This window comes from Oncorhynchus kisutch, linkage group LG26 (assembly GCF_002021735.2).
Source record: "Oncorhynchus kisutch isolate 150728-3 linkage group LG26, Okis_V2, whole genome shotgun sequence".
NCBI lineage: Eukaryota > Metazoa > Chordata > Actinopteri > Salmoniformes > Salmonidae > Oncorhynchus > Oncorhynchus kisutch.
The window spans coordinates 3,230,941-3,254,198 of record NC_034199.2 but is presented as its reverse complement, the minus strand read 5'-3'; the positions used below and the strand labels follow the sequence as shown (position 1 = coordinate 3,254,198).

Here is a 23,258-nt window from a genome sequence, read left to right as displayed (position 1 = left end):
AACAGCAAACAATGCAAAAAAATATATACATTAAATTAAACAAAGGACATCAAGGACAACTACAATCATAACAGCAATGCCAACTGTATATATTTGTGTGCATGTCTGGCACTATTACATGTATGTGTGTGTTCTTGTATGCGTTTATTTGAATGAGAGTGTGTGTATATGCATGCGTACAAATCCACAGATTGTGAGTTGAAGATAAATAATTTTACTAAGAGTATTAGTATATTAGTAATTGACTGACCCGTTCTCTCCAGAATTCCTAACAGTATTTCTAGGGTCAATTTTAGATCAATGCTATGCATTTTCAGCCATTCCTGAACCTCAGACCAGAAACAGACTACCTGAGGGCAATACCAAAAAAAACGGTCTATTGATTCTGTATCCTCACAACAAAATATGGAAAGCTTTGATGATTTTATGCCCCAAATATTCACCATTTTGTTGGTGGCAAGAATTCTATATAATAATTTTAGCTGAAAAGCACGAAGTCTTGAATCTTGTGTTGTTTAATATATCAACTCATACACCCTGTACCATGGAATCGGTACATAAAAAATCTATTCCCAACTATTTCGCAATCTGTATGGCACAGTTGTCAACATCCTGGTCCTCAGATGAAACTGGTATACGGTCTTATTTATGCTATTTTTATACCTCCACCAGTTTTGATCCTTTATATTGGGCAGACAGACCAGTTCCCTACATCCTCCCGCTGCCACCTGCCTCCTCCATTTTTGGGGGTAATGCTGTAATCAATTGGTTGAACTCCTAGATTGAGCAGACCTTTCCGTACAATTCTGATAACTCCATGAAGGACATAGCTCTACCATTCCAATTTACAATATAATTTAAGAACAAAATAGCCTTTTCAAACATCTTTCCCATAAATACAGGTATTTTATCAACCAGCACATTTGAGTTCAGCCATAATATTTGTTGTTAACAAACTACAGTTTTGGCAAGTCGGTTGGGACGTCTACTTTGTGTATGACACAAGTACATTTTCCAACAATTGTTTACACACAGATTATTTCACTTATAATTCACTTTATCACAAATCCAATGGGTCAGAAGTTAAAAAATTCCAGAAAATGATGCCATGGCTGTAGAAGCTTTTGATAATTGACAATATTCAAGTCAATTGGAGGTGTACCTTTGGATGTATTTCAGGGCCTACCTTCAAACTCAGTGCCTCTTTGCTTGATATCATGGGAAAATCAAAAGAAATCAGCCAAGACCTCAGAAAGAAATTTTAGACCTCCACAAGTCTGGTTCATCTTTGGGAGCAATTTCCGAACACCTGAAGGTACCACGTTCATCTGTACAAACAATAATACGCAAGTATAAACACATTGGGACCACGCAGCCGTCATACCGCTCAGAAAGGAGACACGTTGTGTCTCCTAGAGATTAAAGTACTTTGGTGTTCGAAAAGTGCAAATCAATCCCAGAACAACAGCAAAGTACCAAAATCCACAGTAAAACGAGTCCTATATCGACATAACCTGAACGGCATTCAGCAAGGAAGAAGCCACTGCTCCAAAACCGCCATAAAAAAGCCAGACTACGGTTTGCAACTGCACATGGGGACAAATATCGTACTTTTTGGAGAAATGTCCTCTGGTCTGATGAAACAAAAATAGAACTGTTTGGCCATAACGACCATCGTTATGTTTGGAGGAAAAAGGAGGAGGCTTGCAAACCAAAGATCACCATCCCAACCATGAAGCACAGGGGTGGCAGCATCATGTTGTGGGGGTGCTTTGCTGCAGGAGTGACTGGTGCACTTCACAAAATAGATGGCATCATGAGGAGGAAAATTACATGAATATATTGAAGCAATATCTCAAGACATCAGTCAGGAAGTTAAAGCTTGGTCGCAAATGGATCTTCCAAATGGACAATGACCCCAATCATACTTCCAAAGTTGTGATAAAATCGCTTAAGGACAACAAAGTCAAGGTATTGGAGTGGCCATCACAAAGCCCTGACCTCAACCTATAGAGAATATTTGGGCAGAACTGAAGCGTGTGCGAGCAAGGAGGTCTACAAACCTGACTCAGTTACACCAGCTCTGTCAGGAGGAATGGACCAAAACTCACCCAACTTGTGGAAGCTTGTGGAAGGCTACCCGAAATGTTTGACCCAAGTTAAACAATTTCAAGGCAATGCTACCAAATACTAATTGAGTGTATGTAAACTTCTGACCCACTGGGAATGTGATGAAAAAATAAAAGCTGAAATAAATCATTCTCTCTACTATTATTCTGACATTTCCCATTCTTAAAATAAAGTGGTGATCCTAACTGACCTAAGACAGGGAATTTTTACTAGGATTAAATGTCAGAAATTGTGAAAAACTGAGTTTAAATGTATTTAAACTTGTATGTATGTATGTATGTAAACTTCCGACTTCAACTATATGTAAACTTGCTCCTTGTTTTCAATGCTGATTTGAATGTCATTAAGAAAACTGAGAAGTGTCAAAGATTTTTTTCTGCCAACATCCGTTCTGAATTTAATCCTTGAAGTAATTATCTAGTTTTTCAAACGTGTGTGTAATCTGATTACAATATTTTTGCTTTTAACGTAAGGGATTACAGTTACCGTTTTTTTGTAATCCCTTACATGTAATGGAATACATGTTGTCCGTTACTCCCCATCCCTGCTTGTCGGTATGTTTGTCATTGGACTAGGGAGTTATTTGGATAAAAAGTAGAGAGCTAAGCACAGGCAAAATCCTAGAGGAAAACCTGGTTCAGTCTGCTTTCCAAGAGTCACTTGGAGACAAATTCACCTTTTAGTTAATTATTTAGATAATAACCTGAAACACTCGGCCAAATATAATCAGCCAGATATAGTTGCTTAGCAAGATGACGTTGAATGTTCCTGAATGGCTAATTACATTTTTGTCTTAAATTGGCATGAAAATCAATGACAATACTTGAAAATGGTTGTCTAGCAATGATCAACAACCAATTTGACAGAGCTTGAAGAATTGATTGTGCAAATATTGTACAATCCAGGTGTGCAAAGTTCTTAGACACTTACCCAGAAAGACTCACAGCTTTAATCGCTGCCAAATGTGATTCTATTGACTCAGGGGGTTGAATATCTAATCAAGTTCGTTTTATATACTGTATATATATATATATTATAAAACTGTTCAAATGTTTCTCACACTTTGACATGACAAATTATTTTGTGTAGAAAAAATAATAATCAAATCCATTTTAATCCCACTTTGTAACATACCAAAATGTAGGATGGGGGGTGTGAATACTTTCTGAAGTCACTGTAGCTAAGTTATCGTTACTCATTGTGTATTTATTCCTTGAGTTATTATTTTTTGTATTACCTTTCTATTTTTCTCTCTGCATTGTTGGGAAGGAACCGTAAATTTGCATTTGACTATTAGTCTGCACCAGTTGCATACGAAGGATGTGACAAATACAATTTGATTTGGTTCTCCTACTGTATGGGGACAGCCTTTATCTTCGTGCTTATTTATCTTTCTGTTTCTCTCTTTCCCTCTCTATATCTCCCCATTTTCTCTTTCACTTTTCTCCTAACTCTCTATTTTTCTCTCTCGCTCTCTCTATATATATATATGACTCCCCCCCCCCCCCCCTCTCTCTCTCTCTCATTCATTCTGTGGTGAGTGGAGTGATTATGTTGGTCTGAGCGGTGCTGGCCCTCTGTCTGTGGCCAAGGTCAATTATGGCTGCCCATTTAGAGCGCTGCGAATCAGGGTGCCGGGGAGTCACTGATGTGGAGAGGCAGGCAGGAGGATTGAGAGGGGAGAAAAATCAACTGTTGTGTGCCCCAGAAATGATTCGATTTGCCGCGGGTGTAGAGGGGTGTGCCTCGACCTCATAACTCTCTGCCAATGTCACCCTTCTCTTTCTAAACATGATCTCAAATTCAGGTGGATCTCAGCTAGCATCATACAGTGTACCCCGTCGAGTACATGTATTTTCCCTGCTGAAGTTGTAGAATACTAGCCAAACAGTATTTGAGCTGTTAATTGGCCTTAGATAATTAATAGCAAATGTTTCTTCTGTGCCATCATTGGCTGCCCCTAAAAAAAACTGCAACAGCCCACCTACCTTGAAATTCATTTTGAAATGTATCAAACCATAATCTGTATCTTTAATGTTTTGAAAGGGAATATGTCATATGTTGATCACAGGAGACATTTAATGCATTTACCCCCCAAAAAACGAATCTGTTTCACTTTGCCTCCAGTGTGGGTCCATCATGTTCCTATTTATGTTGTTATAGGGAATGACCACCACCGGTCCTTTTCTTTAAGAGCATATCACTATTCTGGAGAAACCCCTTCTCTGTTGCCATAGCAACTGAGTGCAAAGGTATGTGCCATGTTCTGCCCCCCACCACAAAAAAATAGAAAACAGAAGAAAAAAAAGAGAGAAGAGGAGAAGGGCCTGTCAAGGAAAGCACGGAGCCAGTAGCTGACATTGTGGACCAGAGGTTGTCTCTCCTTAATAAAGTTTGTACGCTGCAGCTCAAAGTCAAGACAGCCCCTGACACAGACTCATCACCTCATGGCTCATTTACAGGTTGTGGAGGTGACATTTAGTAGAGCTTTCTATTACGCCCTCAGATATCGACCAAACTCACCAGACACAACCACACACACTGAAAGCAATAAACTGGGAGCGCGTGCCGTTTACACCTCTTCACCTGAAAAACAAGATGGATGTGCATGCCAAAACCTTGACTGGTGTATTAAATACCACAACAATGAAATTATATATTTCTGTATTTCTATGTCTCTTAATTTGTGAATTTGTCAGTCTTCTCCGAAGCAATTTGGCACCGACGTTTCATATTTATGAACACGATGTTATAATGGCCAGCTGAAGTGGACATCAATATTTTCTATCCAAGATTCAAAGAAGGCATCAGAAATGAGGAGAGTGACGATGGCTTAGTTTCAGACTGTGATTTTTAAGCATCCCCTCATGAATTTTAATGAACATGTTTTAAAAACAAAAAAGAGGACGTATGTCTGTTTGGCTTTGTTCACTTTCCCAATACAATCATCTGGAAAAAAAACTGACTGTGAATGAACGGAAGACAACAGAGAAGCATTAAAAAGCTCTATTGAAGCTGGAGATTGAGATGCAATCAGCGCCCGAAGAGGAGTCGTTTGACTGCCTCGGAGTCATCTTCAAACCACTATGATTATCGGTGACTGACAGTGTTTGTACCCAAGAAAACTTCTTTCCCCCCACTCTCCCCAAGTCACTCAAAAATCTGGGAACCTAGTTATATGAAAGTATTTGCATCCAAGAAACCTTCTCACTGACTTTGTTCAGCCGCTCTCGGGTGGTTGAAGAAGTAATCAGCGCTCGGCTCAACATGGCCTCACAAGCGATCTCGTTGATTACAGTGACCAGTCAACCAACAACGAGTCTTACCTGACGAGGAAGATGTGTAATTAATAACCTAATTGAAGTGACTCTGGGAACCGTGAAGGTAAAAACCTATTTGGCTTTGAAATCGGCTCCGAGACATTAGTTTGGTTCTGAAAGCAACCCGTCAACAACCGTTTTAAAAGACATGTCTTGAGGAGTGTATGGGATCTGGTCCAAAAAAGAGACACTTGGAGCCAGTTGAGCAAGTGAAACACCTGTTGCAAATGTGCTTATTGGTTGAATGGCACAGTGAAAAGTCACTGCTTCCTCTTGCATTCAGATCTGTTGTTTTGTTGTGTGGTACGGTACTCTCATATTGCCGTACTAATATAGATACGTACTGTTATGCTCCTTCCGATTGGTATCCCACCTCTTATAGGTATGAATATTATTTGACACTGTGGATTTATCCTTTGGCTGCATAGGATGAAGCCATGGAGCTTTTACTCACACTATTGCAAAGTGGTCAGTATTGTAAAAGGCTGTTCATTCTCAACAATTTACCTGATTCAATCCGTATTGCGGAAGATAAGCCCTATTGCGTGATTGAAATTCAAAGCTAATTACAGATTGAGCCAACAAATGCAGCGTTTACCATAAATGCAGTCTCCACAAATGGGGCCACATTGCCTTTAAATGTAAATCGTGCTATAGTGCTAATCTTCAGAGATATGGAATGAATCTAGGCCTAAATCAATACTCACTCCAATTAACTTCTACCTCAATCCATTATATTTTTGAAAAGCTGTGTAGCTGATCTGTCCTGAGTCCTGTCAGTACAGCATGTTAAAGACTGTGCTTTCCCCCGATACCCCCCAAAACTTGACTTCCGGCGCCGACAGAGATGGCCGCCTCGCTTCGCGTTCCTAGGAAACTATGCAGTCTTTTGTTTTTTTACGTGTTATTTCTTACATTACTCGGAATTGTTAGTTAGATTACTTGTTGGTTATTACTGCATTGTCGGAACTAGAAGCACAAGCATTTCGCTACACTCGCATTAACATCTGCTAACCATGTGTATGTGACAAATACAATTTGATTTGATTTGATACCCCTGGAAACGGGAAGATGCAGGCACTGCCTCTCTGACATCTTGCACTTGATAAGCAGTCCTTTGGAAGGAGACTGCTGACACGCCATGAATCTGAGGACGCACGTCGCCAAATGAGGATGGAATTTTGCCTCGTAATTCAGAGAGTATTTTTTTCATATTAAACATGCCTCCGAGCCCCGATTGCTTAGATCATAATCTCTTGAAGGGATAGTTCACCCAAATTACAAAATGACACATTGGTAAGCAGTCTATGGACAAGGTATGAAAGCAATCCATGCTTTGGGTTTATTTTCTTTGCACTGTTTCCAAATACTGTTTTAGCATTTGTGGCACGAATCCCATTCAAGTCATAGTACTGATATTAGCATTTCTCAGGCATCATAAAGTGTTTTTTTTGCACATGCCGTTGCCACAATAACCACCCAAAAATGTAAAGGAAAAGTGACAGGAAATGAGCATTGCATCTATGTGCTACTTTAGAGGGAACCTAACGCAGCAGCCTTAAAATAAACGCCTGAAACTAGATCTCCTACATACTGGTCTCGACGAGAAGGAAAAAAACTGTCGGGGGAGGTTCTCTTCTTCACTTTTCAACCACCAATCCAGTGAATGTGGAGGAGTTAAGATGGAGCTGAAGTCTCTTGCTTGGGCTATGCGTTTTCAGGTTGTCTAAATAACATAAGTACCAGTGGAAAGCCCATCCAGAGAAAAAGCGCTTCACTCTCAGTTATTGCACCCACTGTGTGATTCCATTTGCGTCAATATGATTGGCAAGACAGTTTGGGCTGCAGAAACTCCTGTGTGGCACACAATGCTGTGCTGACTTCAGTGCGGCATCACAAACTTTCAATGCCAAATCAAACGCCAAAATTCATTCAAAAGCTACTGGCTGTGAATATTGTCCGGTCCCGACCCATGTTTTAACTATCCTCGTTCGTACCTGCGGGCCTTCGTTAAGTTTTCAATGCCGTTCGAGAATCTTAACAGATGATTACAGCATAGGTGTGACAACCTTTGCATGTTATCTTGCATATATGATTACATAAGAAGACATTTATGGTTACAGTTACCTCAAAATGTGTTACTAATTTTACGGTTGAATGTTACATTAGTTTGTAACAGCCTTAACTTTAGGATATTTACTGTATTACAAAAGCAGTTTGTGCTCAGTAGGTAGTTGGCTAGCCTTAGCAATTCAAAAGACACAGTTAGCTAGATAGCTAGTGCTAGTAAAATCATATATTGATTCGAACTGGTTCTAATACCGATGCTGACATTCATGCTTAGATGACCGCCGAATCGAACCACAGAGGACTTGAGAAACTAAGATGTTTGTTTCAAAATTGAAGCCCACATACTGGTAGTTTCTAGCATTCACTCGTGAGACATTCAGAGATTTCATTATAGTTTAGTCAATGTGTATTGTATAATTCACTGGTCAACATTACTCATTGAGTCAACTTCTCAACATTTTCTGACTAGTTGACTAAACCATGTTATCTCAACATTTTGAGTTGAATCGACTATTTTTCAGTTGAATTGACTTTGGAAAAATTTGCTGAAACAACTAAATAACTTTTTACAGTGTAGAATGGAAGTGTAAACACAGCCTATGAGTCTTTTGTCCATTCCTAAGTGTTACAATCATTACACAAGGGATATACAGCATTAGCGCTACTAGCAGCTCTCGCTGACCAACTGAGCCGGTTAAGTTCCTCAGGTCTGTATGCAGTCAATGGAATCGCTCTGAGTGTTCAATTAAGGAGACTAGAAGCTCTCCAAATACAGCTACCAGCCTGTGCCTGCCTTACCTAATGCAATTTCCTCTGATTGAGCCAGTCATTAATAAGTCCCCCAAAGTGTCACTTAGTCGTCGTCATCGGCCCCGACTGGTTGTTAAGCCCTGACAAGAGCAATTTAACACAGTGCTAATAACCTGCTATTACTCGGTGATGGGATGCGTCGTCGGAACTACACACTCACCCCATAAATAATCCCCAGGGTGAAGCTGTGAGAGTTATGAGCAAACACCTAAACGGTGGAAAGACCACCTAATATTTATTAACTACATCAAGTCCCACTCATAAATGCCTAGCAAGGGGAAATAGCATGGAAGAAGATTAAACGTCGAAAAGAAATTTTTTGTGGCTCAGACCCGTTCAAATAATTTGCTGCTCTGGCTGGATAGGTGTAAGCTAGTAGTGGGGTCTCTTACATTGACCAATCATGTCAGCGATAAATAAACTCTAAGGAATGGAGGGAGGGAGGGTACATTTTGGAATTATTCAAACAGGGTCTTTGTGGGGGTGTGCTGAATAGGCTTTAAGTGAACTTCTCCAACCAGAACTCCTTGAAGCATGACCAGGTGTTTATTAATACACCCCAATGAAAACCCCGATGTGGGGCAGATAATGTGGAAAGCTCTTTATTACCCTCATGTTCTCTTCAGTTTAATGAGATGAATGGGGGTAAAGCGGAGGGAGATGTGGTGTTCATTTGTCATTGACAAAAAGGGGTGTGTGAAAGATGAGGAGGTCTTTGGATTAGCTACAAGGTTGTTTGCACAAAGTATTACAGATGTAACGAGTGTATTTTCATGACACTTTCTTGGGTGTTTGCTAGCACAACATACACACAGATATAATCCAGCTAGTTTAACAAATTGAGGCATCTAGGCATATAATGCAGAATGGCACCGGAGGAGATGGCTGCCGTTTTACGGGCTCCTAAACAATTGTGACACGATTCAGGAAACTAGTCGTATATCGAAAGTCACAACTTCATAGGAGAGCCGTTTGAATGTAAAAAAAAAATGTTTTATCAAAATGCGTTTTTGGCAGAAATGCCTTCTCGAACATGTGAACTTTCATGTGCCTTAATAAAAAACTTGTATGCTATCTGTAAATACGAATAAAATTGTTCAATTACTAGCCTTGTTGGTTAAACCACAGAAAAAGTGGCAACCTTCCCACTAGCCATGATTGGCTGAGATAATGAGAGGGCTGTACATGCCGAGAGAGGAGTTCGGATTGGTCTGCCACATTCAGGGCTTCTGAGTATTTCAGCTCGTCAGTCTATGTTGGTAATCCTGTCGAAAGTGGCTTTTAAAAAAAAAACGTATTGTGTAGTGGAGCTGCATAAAATTAGTCTTTGTGACCTCTGGATATGGCTACATGTTCAAACATGAATGATGTTCATATGCTTCATTGTTTTTTGCACAAAGGCTTTGTGTTTCAAATTACATCTTAATATATAGTACACTTCTCTTCCCAGAGCCATATGTGATAGTGAACCACATAGTAGTGAATAATATGGGGAATAGGGTGTTACCTTTACCTATGCTTCAAGACCCAAATGGAACATCAATTATATTTCTTATATGAACAAGATACATCATGTTTTTAAGAACTTTACTTTTTAAAGTTTTATTGTACAAATGATAAATTACAATTGGCGATACAGGTGTGGAGAGGAGAGAGCGTTGGATGGGTACCCAGCAAACTGGGAAAAATCCCATCAAATTTGCTAAGATTCCCATTAAGTTCTAGTTACGGTCTTATCTAACATTAGGACAACATCCCAAAAGCATTCAAATAATGTTTTTGATGAAAATGTTTTTCTTTTCGGGAAAATGTTTTAAATTAAATATCCTTGGAATGTTCACCAAACATTCACATAAAATGTTGTGCACAGCTGTAACAACCACCGCAGAACATTCCCCAAACATTCTCATGAGGTTTCCAGGTAAGGAACAGACTAAATGTGTTCTGGGAATGTTCTTGCAAGACAAACTTTGTATAATGATAAACACAACTGGACAGTTTTTGCATTATGAGAACAATGTAACGAATGTTCTGGCAACTTTCACAGAACCAATTTTGGTTTACTGGGTAAACTATGGGATTGAACCCGGTCACTGATGGGGAGTTATACATGTATTGAGACCGGGGACCATTACCACTTAGCCATGGCTCTGCCACATAGACATGATACTTAACCTGTCTTCTGTCTTTGCAGGAACTCTTTACGGCAGAATGCAAGTTCAAAGAGTCTGTGTTTGAGAACTATTATGTGATCTACTCGTCGATGCTGTACAGGCAACAGGAGTCAGGGAGAGCTTGGTTCCTGGGGCTCAACAAAGAGGGCCAAGCCATGAAGGGGAATCGAGTGAAGAAAACAAAACCAGCTGCTCACTTCCTGCCCAAGCCATTAGAAGGTATGCCAACACCACATTCTGAGTTAGATTTTTTCTTTTCGTTAGAAAATAACTGTTTCAGGGGCATTAGAGCAGTATAAGCAAGAGAGCAGCAAATATAGTTTTTGTTGTTTTGTGATGAGTGGCAATATATTGAACTGAAAAGTAGGGCATTTATATCTGCTAGACTTCTTTCAAGGATAACCTTTGCAAAACATAAGTCTGTACCTTCTACTGTCTATGAACTTTTCCTCCTAGCTGAAAGCTAGTAATTTACCAAAGTTTAACTTCTGTAATGTTGGTAACTAACAGGTAATTTATGGCAATCTATGGTAACTTTGGTAATTTATATTTGAATTTGAAAAAATGTATTCATATAAAGAATTATTACATATAAATAATAGGTCATGCTGAAACCCTCATATTAAACAACATGGTATTCACTAAGTATTCACCCTCATATTAAACAACATGGTATTCACTAAGTATTCACCCTCATATTAAACAACAATGGTATTCACTAAGTATTCACCCTCATATTAAACAACAATGGTATTCACTAAGTATTCACCCTCATATTAAACAACAATGGTATTCACTAAGTATTCACCCTCATATTAAACAACAATGGTATTCACTAAGTATTCACCCTCATATTAAACAACAATGGTATTCACTAAGTATTCACCCTCATATTAAACAACATGGTATTCACTAAGTATTCACCCTCATATTAAACAACATGGTATTCACTAAGTATTCACCCTCATATTAAACAACAATGGTATTCACTAAGTATTCACCCTCATATTAAACAACATGGTATTCACTAAGTATTCACCCTCATATTAAACAACATGGTATTCACTAAGTATTCACCCTCATATTAAACAACAATGGTATTCACTAAGTATTCACCCTCATATTAAACAACAATGGTATTCACTAAGTATTCACCCTCATATTAAACAACAATGGTATTCACTAAGTATTCACCCTCATATTAAACAACAATGGTATTCACTAAGTATTCACCCTCATATTAAACAACATGGTATTCACTAAGTATTCACCCTCATATTAAACAACATGGTATTCACTAAGTATTCACCCTCATATTAAACAACATGGTATTCACTAAGTATTCACCCTCATATTAAACAACAATGGTATTCACTAAGTTAATGGATTTTTATTTAGGATAAAGTTTTATAGATTTGTCATTCTATTTCTTATTTTAAAATCATCTTATTAGATTTGTTTATATAAACTGTTGTATTGTGTCAGGTTGGCTAGATATCCTTTTAGTGGAGAACCGTTCTTGATATACGCTGGAAACTGTTGAGCGTGAAAAACCCAGCAGTGTTGCAGTTCTTGACACAAACCGGTGCGCCTGGCCCGTTCAAAGGCACTTCGATCTTTTGTTTCGCCCATTCACACTCTAAATGGCACACATACACAATCCGTGTCTCAATTGTCTCAAAACAACAACAAAGAACTTCTTTAACCTGTCTCCTCAACTTCATCTACACTGATTGAAATGGATTTAACAAGTGACATCAATAAAGGATCATAGCTTTCACCTGGATTTACCTGGTCAGTCTATGCCTATATGGCATGTCATGTCCATAATGCTTCGCACACTCAGTGTATTTTACACGTGATGAGGTCACACAGAGGACCAGAGATAATTACAGACACCTGTGATAATCCGAAGTACCCAAAAAGGCGAAAGTTACAAACATTCTGGTAGTTTGCTGGAAAACTTCCCTTTGCAACCCTACTACTTATTGTTGGTACCAAGTTTATGCCTCATGTCAGAGGTGTCAAACTTATTAAATGTATGGGCTACCTATGAGACAGGGTTTATGTATATATCACCAGAATCTTACACAAGACATTCACATGTAAGCCATCACATGCCTGCAGGTTCACAATAGCACATTGCATCCTCCACACCCCTCGGAATGACCATCCCACACCTAGACCCTGTCACGGTAGTGTCTTTCGAGGGAACAAGTCTATCTTTACTGTTAATCCCACCCCGAGTAACCACCCACGGCTACACTGAAGGATGGTTATCTTCCCCTTGACGTATCATTTATATTTCTCATTCCCATCCATAATTCACAGGTTGGCATATAGCACAGAGGGGAAGGGACAAGCCCTGTCTTTGTGGCCATGAAATGTTGATGCTTTATAGTGCGTCTACACTCTCCTCCCCTCCCTGGCAGATTTGTGTCCATTATTTAAACATGGAAGCCTCCAGGAACCTGTACTGCACTGTCGTGACAGTGACACAGCTGCAGTGCAGGGAGCGTAAAGTGCAGGATCATTTGGGAGGTTCCCACTGCTCATTTTGCATAAAGGCTTTTGGCCACATTCAGACTGGGGTCTGTAGAAAGGAGTGGAAGATATATAATTTTTTTTCATTGAACCTTTACTTAACTATGGCAGCAGTCACAGGCTAAATAATGTGTTAGACATTTTTTTGGTATTTTTCGCCCCCTTTTTGCCCCTTTTCGTGTGGCCTGGAATGATTTCCAAAAACAAATAGAAGCCTCTGCCTCAACAAAACTTAAAACTGATTAAATCATTCATGCTATTCATTGGTGAAAAAGGAGCCATGTGGTTAGTTTTAGTTAGTTATTGGACTGAAAATACTTATTTTGCTCTGGATTTTACTAAATCTTCCCCCTCTCCTCCATTCTCTCCCTTTCTTCTTTTCTCTCTATTTTCTTACCCTCTCTATCTCTCTCTCTACCCGCTTCCTCTTTTTCCCTCTCACCCTTCCTTGCCTCCTTATCTCCTCCCTTCTCTTTATTATCTCTCTCCCTCACAGTTGCTATGTACAGAGAGCCATCGTTGCATGATGTAGGAGAGACCAAAGCGCCCAAAACAGCCGTCCCTCCCAGTAAAAGCACAACCGAGCCCCCAGTGATGAATGGAGGCAAACCAGTCAGCAAGCCTACTACTACTACTACTACTGCTACTGCTGCTAAGCCCCCGACATAGCCACAATTCACCTGGTGTGTGTGTGTGTGTGTGTGTGTGTGTGTGTGTGTGTGTGTGTGTGTGTGTGTGTGTGTGTGTGTGTGTGTGTGTGTGTGTGTGTGTGTGTGTGTGTGTGTGTGTGTGTGTGTGTGTGTGTGTGTGTGTGTGTGTGTGTGTGTGTGTGTGTGTGTGGCTGGAGGGAGGGAGGGAGGGACGTACATGATGGAGTCAGGGATTTTCCCTACCAGACTCCAAACCTGCACCCTCTTTCTTCTGTGGATTAGTTCCAGGCAAACTCTCGGTCCTTCCTTCCTTTCTTCTCCTCTCTCTCTCTCTTTCTTTCTTTCTTTCTCTTTAATTCATCAATGGGGGATCGATGCAGAAGGGTGGTCGCCTCCGCCCCCACCCCCCAAAGAGAAGGAAGAGTGACTCTGACAATGGAATCCGTAAAAATGATGTGTGTTTCACAGCCACATGTGATACCTTGCTTGCTGACGGTAACCCAAGACCACCCCCTCTACATATATGCCCTGTTGCAACAGTGTGTGTGATTAAGATCTATTTTCTATACCACAGTGCACCAGCTATGTTCTGGGGTAGATGCTTTACACACATAGTAAAAAAGAAAATGGACTGCTATCTTCTACTTTTTACAAGTATATTCCCGTCTCTTTCTCTTTCTATTCTCACATTTTTCTCTTTGTTGAGTAACTTAGAAAAAAGTACATTTTGCAGGGGAAGTGTGTGGTTTTGTAATACACGCATTCATGCCGATGTATACTCAACACACACAGACACATTGACACTGAAATACACTCTTCTTCCCATACACAACACATACACTAACAAGAAATAAGATGCCACCGGTGGCTTGGTTCCAGGGACTCATTTAGGGAAGTCTGGTGTTTGGGAAGCACTACAGATACGCACGCATGCACGCACGCACACACACACACACACACACACTCTCACACACACACAGCATCTACGTCGAGGGGAGAGTCAGAGTCTCAGGCTGCGTGTTGCTTTTTTAGAGCTCAATAAAGAAAGACTGGAGGACAGCTCACACAATCATAGCTGATGAAGTGCTAATTACCCCCACTGCAATCAATGCGAGGAGCCCACACACACATACAGACACAGATGTGCGTGTGTGTTGGAGAATGCTTTAACAAGTGGTGTATAGGTGTAAACATATCACAATCCGATCCCACCAGCGGTGAGCTCTGCCTCATCCGGTCGGGAAATAGGAACCTGAAATCTATTTTTCTTAAATTCTTATTTCTGAGCAAGGGCTCTAGGAATATCTATAGGCCTTGTAGGCCACAGTCCCTCACTCGCTGACTTCTCTGAATAACGGGCTAGGCTAGTGGCTTAGACTAAATGGTTCAAGCCCAACGGTGGCAGCCATTTTACATTCACATTTACTCAAGGTTTGGCTGCATCCCCATTTTGTTCAGGAAACTAAAGCATGGGCAAGGTTAGTATTGTGTTCTATTTTTCTTGCAGAAGCAATGCAAGAGATGGCTTATATTATAACATTTTCACAAAAAAAAAAAAGATTATACTACATATTCTGAGATGCTACGAGAAGATTTTCTCCTAGCTCAGCATGAAGAGTCCAGTATCGCTCATCTTGGCCTATTACATGCCTGTTTAGACCTTGATCCCCAGCATGCCAATACATATATCCAGTCACAACTGGGCCTAAGGTGTCTCACCCACCAAACACATCCAATAAAGACCTAGCAGAATATTCTCTCAACAACCTTTACAGATGACAGAGATTGATTCATAAAATGACCAAAGTATCCAAGAAGCCAGAACGATACCACTGTTGTTGCTGTGTAGTACAATGGCAACAGCAGCCGACTGCATTCTGATTCGATTTTCCTTTCTCCGATTTTGCTTTTTACCCACTGTGATTTACCATATGGTTCATTTTCACTAAAATAATCCCATTGATGAATCGATTCTCTGCTGGCCTTCTTGCTGAAGCTTTGAAAGGTCTTGATTGATGTCATTTTGGATCTTGTGTTCATATGAATCAAGGTTTTGGGATACCTAGAAACATTTACATGCATGTTTTTCCACATAGGACTATGGCAGAGTTCCCCAACTGGCGGCCCGCGGGCCAAATTGTGGTTTTATTTGGCCCCCAAGTTTACTGAGCAAAAAAAAATGTCATCGTTGTTGTTGGACATAAAAGACTGTAAAAACACCAGGAAATCAGCTCTGAGTGATTTTAATTTGGGAAATCTGTTATTAAGTATTCACCCGCATAAAAGATAAACACGTGATCGCATACACATGTAAGCAAGGTTTCAATTCTATCTGTTTGGGCTTCTTGCAGTCTATTTGGAATTGACGAATGATTTGTCATTATGTTCCGGCCCCGCGGCTGAATCTAGTTGATGATCCCTGGACAATGGGATAAGGGAAAGGTACTGTTCAGACCAATGCTAGTGAGGAGTTGTTTGGAAATTGTTTGGGACTCGAATTACTTCCACTGGAGCTACTTCACCGCACTTTCTGTTCGGAGTCCTGATCTGATCACGACTGTTAGCAATGTATCAACCATTATCTGAATCTATCTGCTGATTTAATTCTGAACTTGATTTACTGGATTCTATTGATAGCTAAGATTTAGAATGTTGATAAGTAGACTGAAGCTACTGTATGCTGCTAAAATTGGAAATATATTAAGAGATTTATTTGCTGATATAATTTTCCAGTTTATTGGGATTTTAAGCCCCTATTTTCTAGAGGATGTTGAAGCACATTTACTAGTTAGACTTAAACACTTGTCTGTACAAAGCTACATGGATGCTATTATAACAATGCCGTAATATACACAAAGGAGCTGAAATAATACTTTTTTCTTTAGGGCGGGTGTCCCCTCCACATTACACCCAGGTTGCATCCCAAATGGCACCCTATTCCTTACATACTGCACTATGGGTCCTGGTCAAAAGAAGTGCACTAAATAGGGAATATGGTGCAATTTGGGATGCATGTCCAGTAATTTCCCTTCATCATAATGAACTCTACATGCTGGGCTACCCAAGCCCCTTCAGACCAGTTGACTGGTTCTTCGAAAGCTGAACTTTATTTTTGTAAATGACTGTGTAAATGTGCGTCTGTTTATCTCTCTAGCCGCCATCTTGTTTTTTTGTTTGTTTGTTTGTTTTGTTCCTACTGTATATGGGTCGTGCGTGATGTTGTTTTCCTGATCCTTCCCAAACAGTTTATTTTCAGTTTTCTCCCTCTGTCAACTAATTTGTCAAAAAGTAGTTGGAGAGGTTTTAGTTTCGCTTTTGTCCTTTTTCTCATCTTTTGCATGGGGAGAGGATGGCATTGATGGGCTGCATGTAGTAGGCTATGTGTATCAAGAACTGTTGGTATGTACTTCTAATTTTACATACATATATGCTACAAGTTTGTCTGCACTGTACAGTTTGTTTGTTGTATACATATATACAACATATTGAATCAAATATTTATATAAAGGTGTGACTGTAATGTCAGTAACATTAATGCAATATAGTGTGCAATATATTATTGCACCTGTCATTTTGATGGGATAAATAAAACGAAAGGTTGGCTAGTACTAAAAAGCATGAAAAGGCCAAAGTAGAATTATTTACATTACAGTTTTTCTTTACTAATTCCTATCAATCATGTTTTCAGGTAGAGGTTGGGCTCTCGAGTCAAAGAAACTCACATCCCCTGAAACCACCTTCTGAAGTTACATGAATATCCAGCATGGCACTATAGAGCTATGTGTGTTTTCTGTTCTTTTTTCGGCCACCACACTTGAACATGTTCATGACATGGTGTTCACGAGTAAGGGGGAATTGCCATGCATTGATTGACCGGTTGTAGAAGATTATGATGGTTGTGATAGTTTTCAGCGATAATAGGCACTATTAAAACAATTTATATTTAAATATATACAATTGCAAGTGTGCCACTTGGAGAAATGTATGTCATGTTAATACAGATTTATACCCACGTATGATTATGGTATTTTCATTGTTTTCCATGCAGAAATGTTGTGTCACGCGGCACATTCAATGTTTCATTATTACAAAATAAATAAAACGCTCAAACGATATTCTTGACTTGAGTGCAGGGTGTTCTTTGAGACCAATTTGTCAGGAAGCACTTTTAACCCCCTAAAAAAACACACCACTGGTGAGAATCTCACACACACACACACACACACACACACACACACACACACACACACACACACACACACACACACACACACACACACACACACACACACACACACACACACACACACACACACACACACACACACACACACACACACACACACACACACACACACACACACACACACACACACACACACACACACACACACACACACACACACAATGTATTAAACATTTATCCTTTTGTTTTCAATGTTTGGATTCTGTTTATGTACCTGCATCTTATTATGTGTAGCGTTCTGGAATATGTAATGATTCTTACAGAAACAATTGCCATACAAATAGGTATACTGGAAACATATAAAGGGTTACATGGTAAGGTCTTCTAAAGAGAAAACAAATATTTTTGCTACAAAGGTTTTTTTCTTGCATACAAAATAAGAACATCGTTTTAATAAAGATGATTTGTAACCAGTACAATGAATGCTGTTATACAAGTGATATACAGAAATCTGAATGAAGAATTACATCCCAGTTTGGTTGACTTCTTTTTTTATCCTCCTCTCCATCGCGCTCTCCATTCCTCTCCTTCCTTTGGTGTTTCACGCCTTTTCTGACAGCACAGTCTCTTTGTGTAGCTACTGAAATGTTCTGTGGTGTTAGTATTCAGTTCCCACCCAGATCTCACAGGCGTTCCCCGTCCAGCCATCCCAGCAGTCACAGTTGCCGCAGTTGCACATCCCATTCCCTGCAATAAGAGGTAAGAGGAGAAACTGTAAAGCGACAGAGCCACCTGACCAACCATGCCTGCCTGAGCTTTCTTAACTAGGTTCCTGAACCCCCTGACAGAGTTCCACTATGGGGACTCGAGCTAGGCTGAGCTCTCTTAGGTTGCTATGGGTATGCTCTAGAGTGGGATTACATTCTTGGTGTGAATTTATTATATGACGCCATTACATAAGGCTCAATCTTAGTCAAAGACAAAAGTACAGAAGTAAAAAGACAATGTGTGTGTATGGTACTAAATACTGAGACCGCCTGACAGATCAACACTGTGAAATGGTCATAGGAAATCATTATATTTCTGGCCTTAATATTGAGGCCTATAGCTTAGGGAGTTTTGCTGTGTCGACAAGAGAACACAGGGGAAATTAGTGTTCTTTTGAGCAAGTCTGGTCATGCAGTGAGCGATTTCACTGGGCTACGGGCAGGGCAGATCAGGGCAGGAGAAATACCCTCATCTAGACTCTCAGAAGTGGAGTAGTGTTGTGTGTCATGCCTCCGAGTTGGGCATTAAAGCAGGGATAGATGGGGATGGTGTTATACTGAATGGAGAAACCAAAATATTTGTGTTGTGCTGTATTTCACATTGTATCATTAAAATTAAATTAATTTAACCAGGCAAGTCAGTTAAGAACACATTCTTATTTTCAATGACGGCCTGGGAACAGTGGGTTAACTGCCTGTTCAGGGGCAGAACGACAGATTTGTACCTTGTCAGCTCGGGGGTTTGAACTCGCAACCTTCCAGTTACTAGTCCAACTCTCTAACCACTAGGCTACGCTGCCGCCATTCACACATTGGGCATTCCCACATCTTAAAACTACAGGTACACATGGTTCTGGATGTTCTGTCTAGAAAACAGATTGTGACAAGTCTGGGGGATAGCCCCGACCTAGACGGGGACTTGTTAGAGCCCAAGTCCCTGCAACTGTCAGTCCAACCCCTGAACCACCAAGAGGTGTAAGCAATGTAAACTGTGTCCACTGTATTGTGCTGTATTCCCTTCAAGTGATTTACTGGAATGGATATTCCAAAACACAACCAAACATTGAAGTTATTTTCAAAGACAATTAGATGTTTCTAATGTTGACTGAAGGTTCTTAATTTGTGTCACAGGTTTGCACCCTCGTTTCTCTCTAGGCTCAAAGGGTGCCAGCACTATCATCCTTGGTGCATGAAATGAACCAGCAGGCATTCCTAATACATTGAATGTTCCACATCCCTCATGAATTGTATGCATAATGAGAATCTCCTGCTTTGAACAATCCATACAATTCCCACATGTGGAATAACTCATCCACAAACTTAGCAGACAGATGTTTGCGTGGTTCTAATGCTAAAATATTGAGTGCACTGTACTGCCAACTTGGGAAGGGGGGGGGGGGTAATCGAATAATTACTATTGTTTGTTTTGATTTGCATAACCCCCCTTCCCTCCTTTTTGAGAAGTCACTTTTCCCAGTGAAACATGAAAAAAACACTATTTCAATCATCCTCATGTATATGGTAATTGTGACATATGCCCTAATCATTAATATGCTAAACAGCGACATTTAACCAACATATTTATGAATTCCCTTTGTCCACTCAAATCTTTCTCTCAAATTTTTAATGAATGTTTGTGTGAATTCTGTGATTACAGCATTGCTTTGAATGACACTATGACTGACACAGGAGTCATGCATCCAATAAGAGAAGTACTTCTAAACAGCTGTCCAATTGCCTGCTGCCCTGAGGAAATATTAATGGGAGACCAACTTTAAATGAAGTGCAGCTTATAAAGGATTCATAAAGCCTTCATAAACACTCCATTAATGTGTTACAAGTCATCTATAAATGTAAGTCATGCTCTGTAAAGGGTTCATAACTGTGACATAACCACCAATGTCAAATGTGACATAACTACCAATGTCAAATGTGACATAACCCACTAAGACAAATATAGGTGGCATAAGCACCTCTTAATAAAGACCTTATAAATAGCATTAAATTGAGGCTTAACAAAGCATTTGCCAGGATAGTGGGTTTGATTCCAGGGATCACCCATATGTAAAAATGTATTCACGCATGACTGTAAGTCGCTTTGCATAAAACTATCTGCTAAATTGTATATATTATATTATATTATATTACTCAAAAAATATATAGGATGGCCCAACCTCTTTCCCTCTTGGGATCATAGTCAATATTGGACCTGACCTCAACCTTCCTCAAAACTTTGATAGGGCCTTTTAAAATCCATTGATAGGGCCTTTTAAAATCCATTATTTTTGCATACTTCTGTTTCTTTCCCAAATTCCGTTTTCTCATTTGAGTTTTTTCAGGTTTTGTATTTCCCAATTTTTTCTGGTTTTACCATTTTCACCTTTTAATTTAAAAACAAAAACAAACGATTTTCTGTGATTACAACTATGCTTAATCGACATCAGGGGATGACTTTTGCGGTCTTGGAAAAATCTTAGAAATGTACATTTTGGAGTGTAGTTCACCTTTAATTCAGTGAGGATTTCCTGCAATGTTGTTTGGTTAGCACGTGATGATTATGTATTACATATGCAGTGATTCACATTGTGGCCGTCAATGGAATGGGTTGAATAAAAGGCCAGCAACACTCCGTATTTTTCATGGCCCCATAAATGACAGCATATATACATTATTCAGACCCTACTGAGTATTCCCTACAATATTTTTACTGTGGCACCCAGAATCGTTCTTGCTATAAGCCAATATGTATTCCATATACAGTGATTCACATTGTGGGAATTTATTTGACCTTGGAACATGGTTTTATACCCAAATTTAATGCAAATGTCACTTAAATATGAACAAATCTGCATTATTGTTCATGTTTAGACAATTATGTTTCATATATTATGAATAAACCTAGGTTATTGACACTTTTCTACTATTATATCGGGGACCCTCCGATTTGACACACTGAACTCTATCAGAGAAGTAGTTGGTGAACCAGGCGAGGCAATCATTTGAGAAACCAAGGCTGTCGAGTCTGCCGATGAGGATGTGGTGATTGACAGAGTCGAAAGCCTTGGCCAGATCAATGAATACGGCTGCACAGTAATGTTTCTTATCGATGGCGGTTAAGATATCGTTTAGGACCTTGAGCGTGGCTGAGGTGCACCCATGACCAGCTCTGAAACCAGATTTCATAGCAGAGAAGGTATGGTGAGATTCGAAATGGTCGGTAATCTGTTTGTTGACTTGGCTTTCGAAGACCTTAGAAAGGCACGGTAGGATAGATATAGGTCTGTAGCAGTCTGGGTCAAGGGTATCCCCCCCTTTGAAGAGGGGGATGACCGCAGCTGCTTTCCAATCTTTGGGAATCTCAGACGACACGAAAGAGAGGTTGAACAGGCTAGTAATAGGGGTGGCAACAATTTCTGCAGTTAATTTTTGAAAGAAAGGGTCCAGATTGTCTAGCCCGGCTGATTTGTAGGGGTCCAGATTTTGCAGCTCTTTCAGAACATCAGCTGAATGGATTTGGGAGAAGGAGAAATGGGGAAGGCTTGGGCGAGTTGCTGTTGGGGGTGCAGTGCAGTTGTCCGGGGTAGGAGTAGCCAGGTGGAAAGCATGGCCAGCCGTAGAAAAATGCTTATTGAAATTCTCAATTATGGTGGATTTATCAGTGGTGACAGTGTTTCCTATCTTCAGTGCAGTGGGCAGCTGGGAGGAGGTGTTCTTATTCTCCATGGACTTTACAGTGTCCCAGAACTTTTTTGAGTTAGTGTTGCAGGAAGCAAATTTCTGCTTGAAAAAGCTAGCCTTGGCTTTTCTAACTGCCTGTGTATAATGGTTTCTAGCTTCCCTGAACAGCTGCATATCACGGGGGCTGTTCGATGCTAATGCAGAACGCCATAGGATGTTTTTGTATTGGTTAAGGGCAGTCAGGTCTGGGGAGAACCAAGGGCTATATCTGTTCCTGGTTCTAAATTTCTTGAATGGGGCATGTTTATTTAAGATGGTTAGAAAAAATATCCAGGCATCCTCTACTGACGGGATGAGATCAATATCCTTCCAGGATACCCCGGCCAGGTCGATTAGAAAGGCCTGCTCGCAGAAGTGTTTCAGGGAGCGTTTTACAGTGATGAGTGGAGGTCGTTTGACCGCTGACCCATTACGGATGCAGGCAATGAGGCAGTGATCGCTGAGATCTTGGTTGAAGACAGCAGAGGTGTATTTAGAGGGCAAGTTGGTTAGGATGATATCTATGAGGGTGCCCGTGTTTAAGGCTTTGGGGAGGTACCTGGTAGGTTCATTGATCATTTGTGTGAGATTGAGGGCATCAAGTTTAGATTTTAGGATGGCTGGGGTGTTAAGCATGTTCCAGTTTAGGTCGCCTAGCAGCACGAACTCTGAAGATAGATGGGGGGCAATCAGTTCACATATGGTGTCCAGAGCACAGCTGGGGGCAGAGGGTGGTCTATAGCAGGCGGCAACGGTGAGAGACCTGTTTTTAGAGAGGTGGATTTTTAAAAGTAGAAGTTCAAATTGTTTGGGTACAGACCTGGATAGTAGGACAGAACTCTGCAGGCTATCTTTGCAGTAGATTGCAACACCGCCCCCTTTGGCAGTTC

General features: G+C 40.2%; 2 protein-coding genes across 3 annotated transcripts in view; one reads left to right on the top strand and one right to left on the bottom strand.

The window, feature by feature from the left end:
* The window catches only part of fgf14 (fibroblast growth factor 14), a 330,991-nt gene extending 313,178 nt beyond the window's left edge, over positions 1-17,813 (top strand). For both annotated transcript variants that reach the window (XM_031805610.1, XM_031805611.1), the window contains exons 4-5: positions 10,525-10,723; positions 13,545-17,813. In XM_031805610.1, the coding sequence (XP_031661470.1) occupies positions 10,525-10,723; positions 13,545-13,717 (372 nt within the window). In that variant the 3' untranslated portion in view covers positions 13,718-17,813. The remainder of the gene's footprint in view (positions 1-10,524; positions 10,724-13,544) is intronic.
* The window catches only part of itgbl1 (integrin, beta-like 1), a 125,240-nt gene continuing 117,320 nt past the window's right edge, over positions 15,339-23,258 (bottom strand). The window contains exon 11 of the mRNA XM_020472573.2: positions 15,339-18,631. Coding sequence (XP_020328162.1) covers positions 18,543-18,631 — 89 coding nt within the window. The 3' untranslated portion in view covers positions 15,339-18,542. The remainder of the gene's footprint in view (positions 18,632-23,258) is intronic.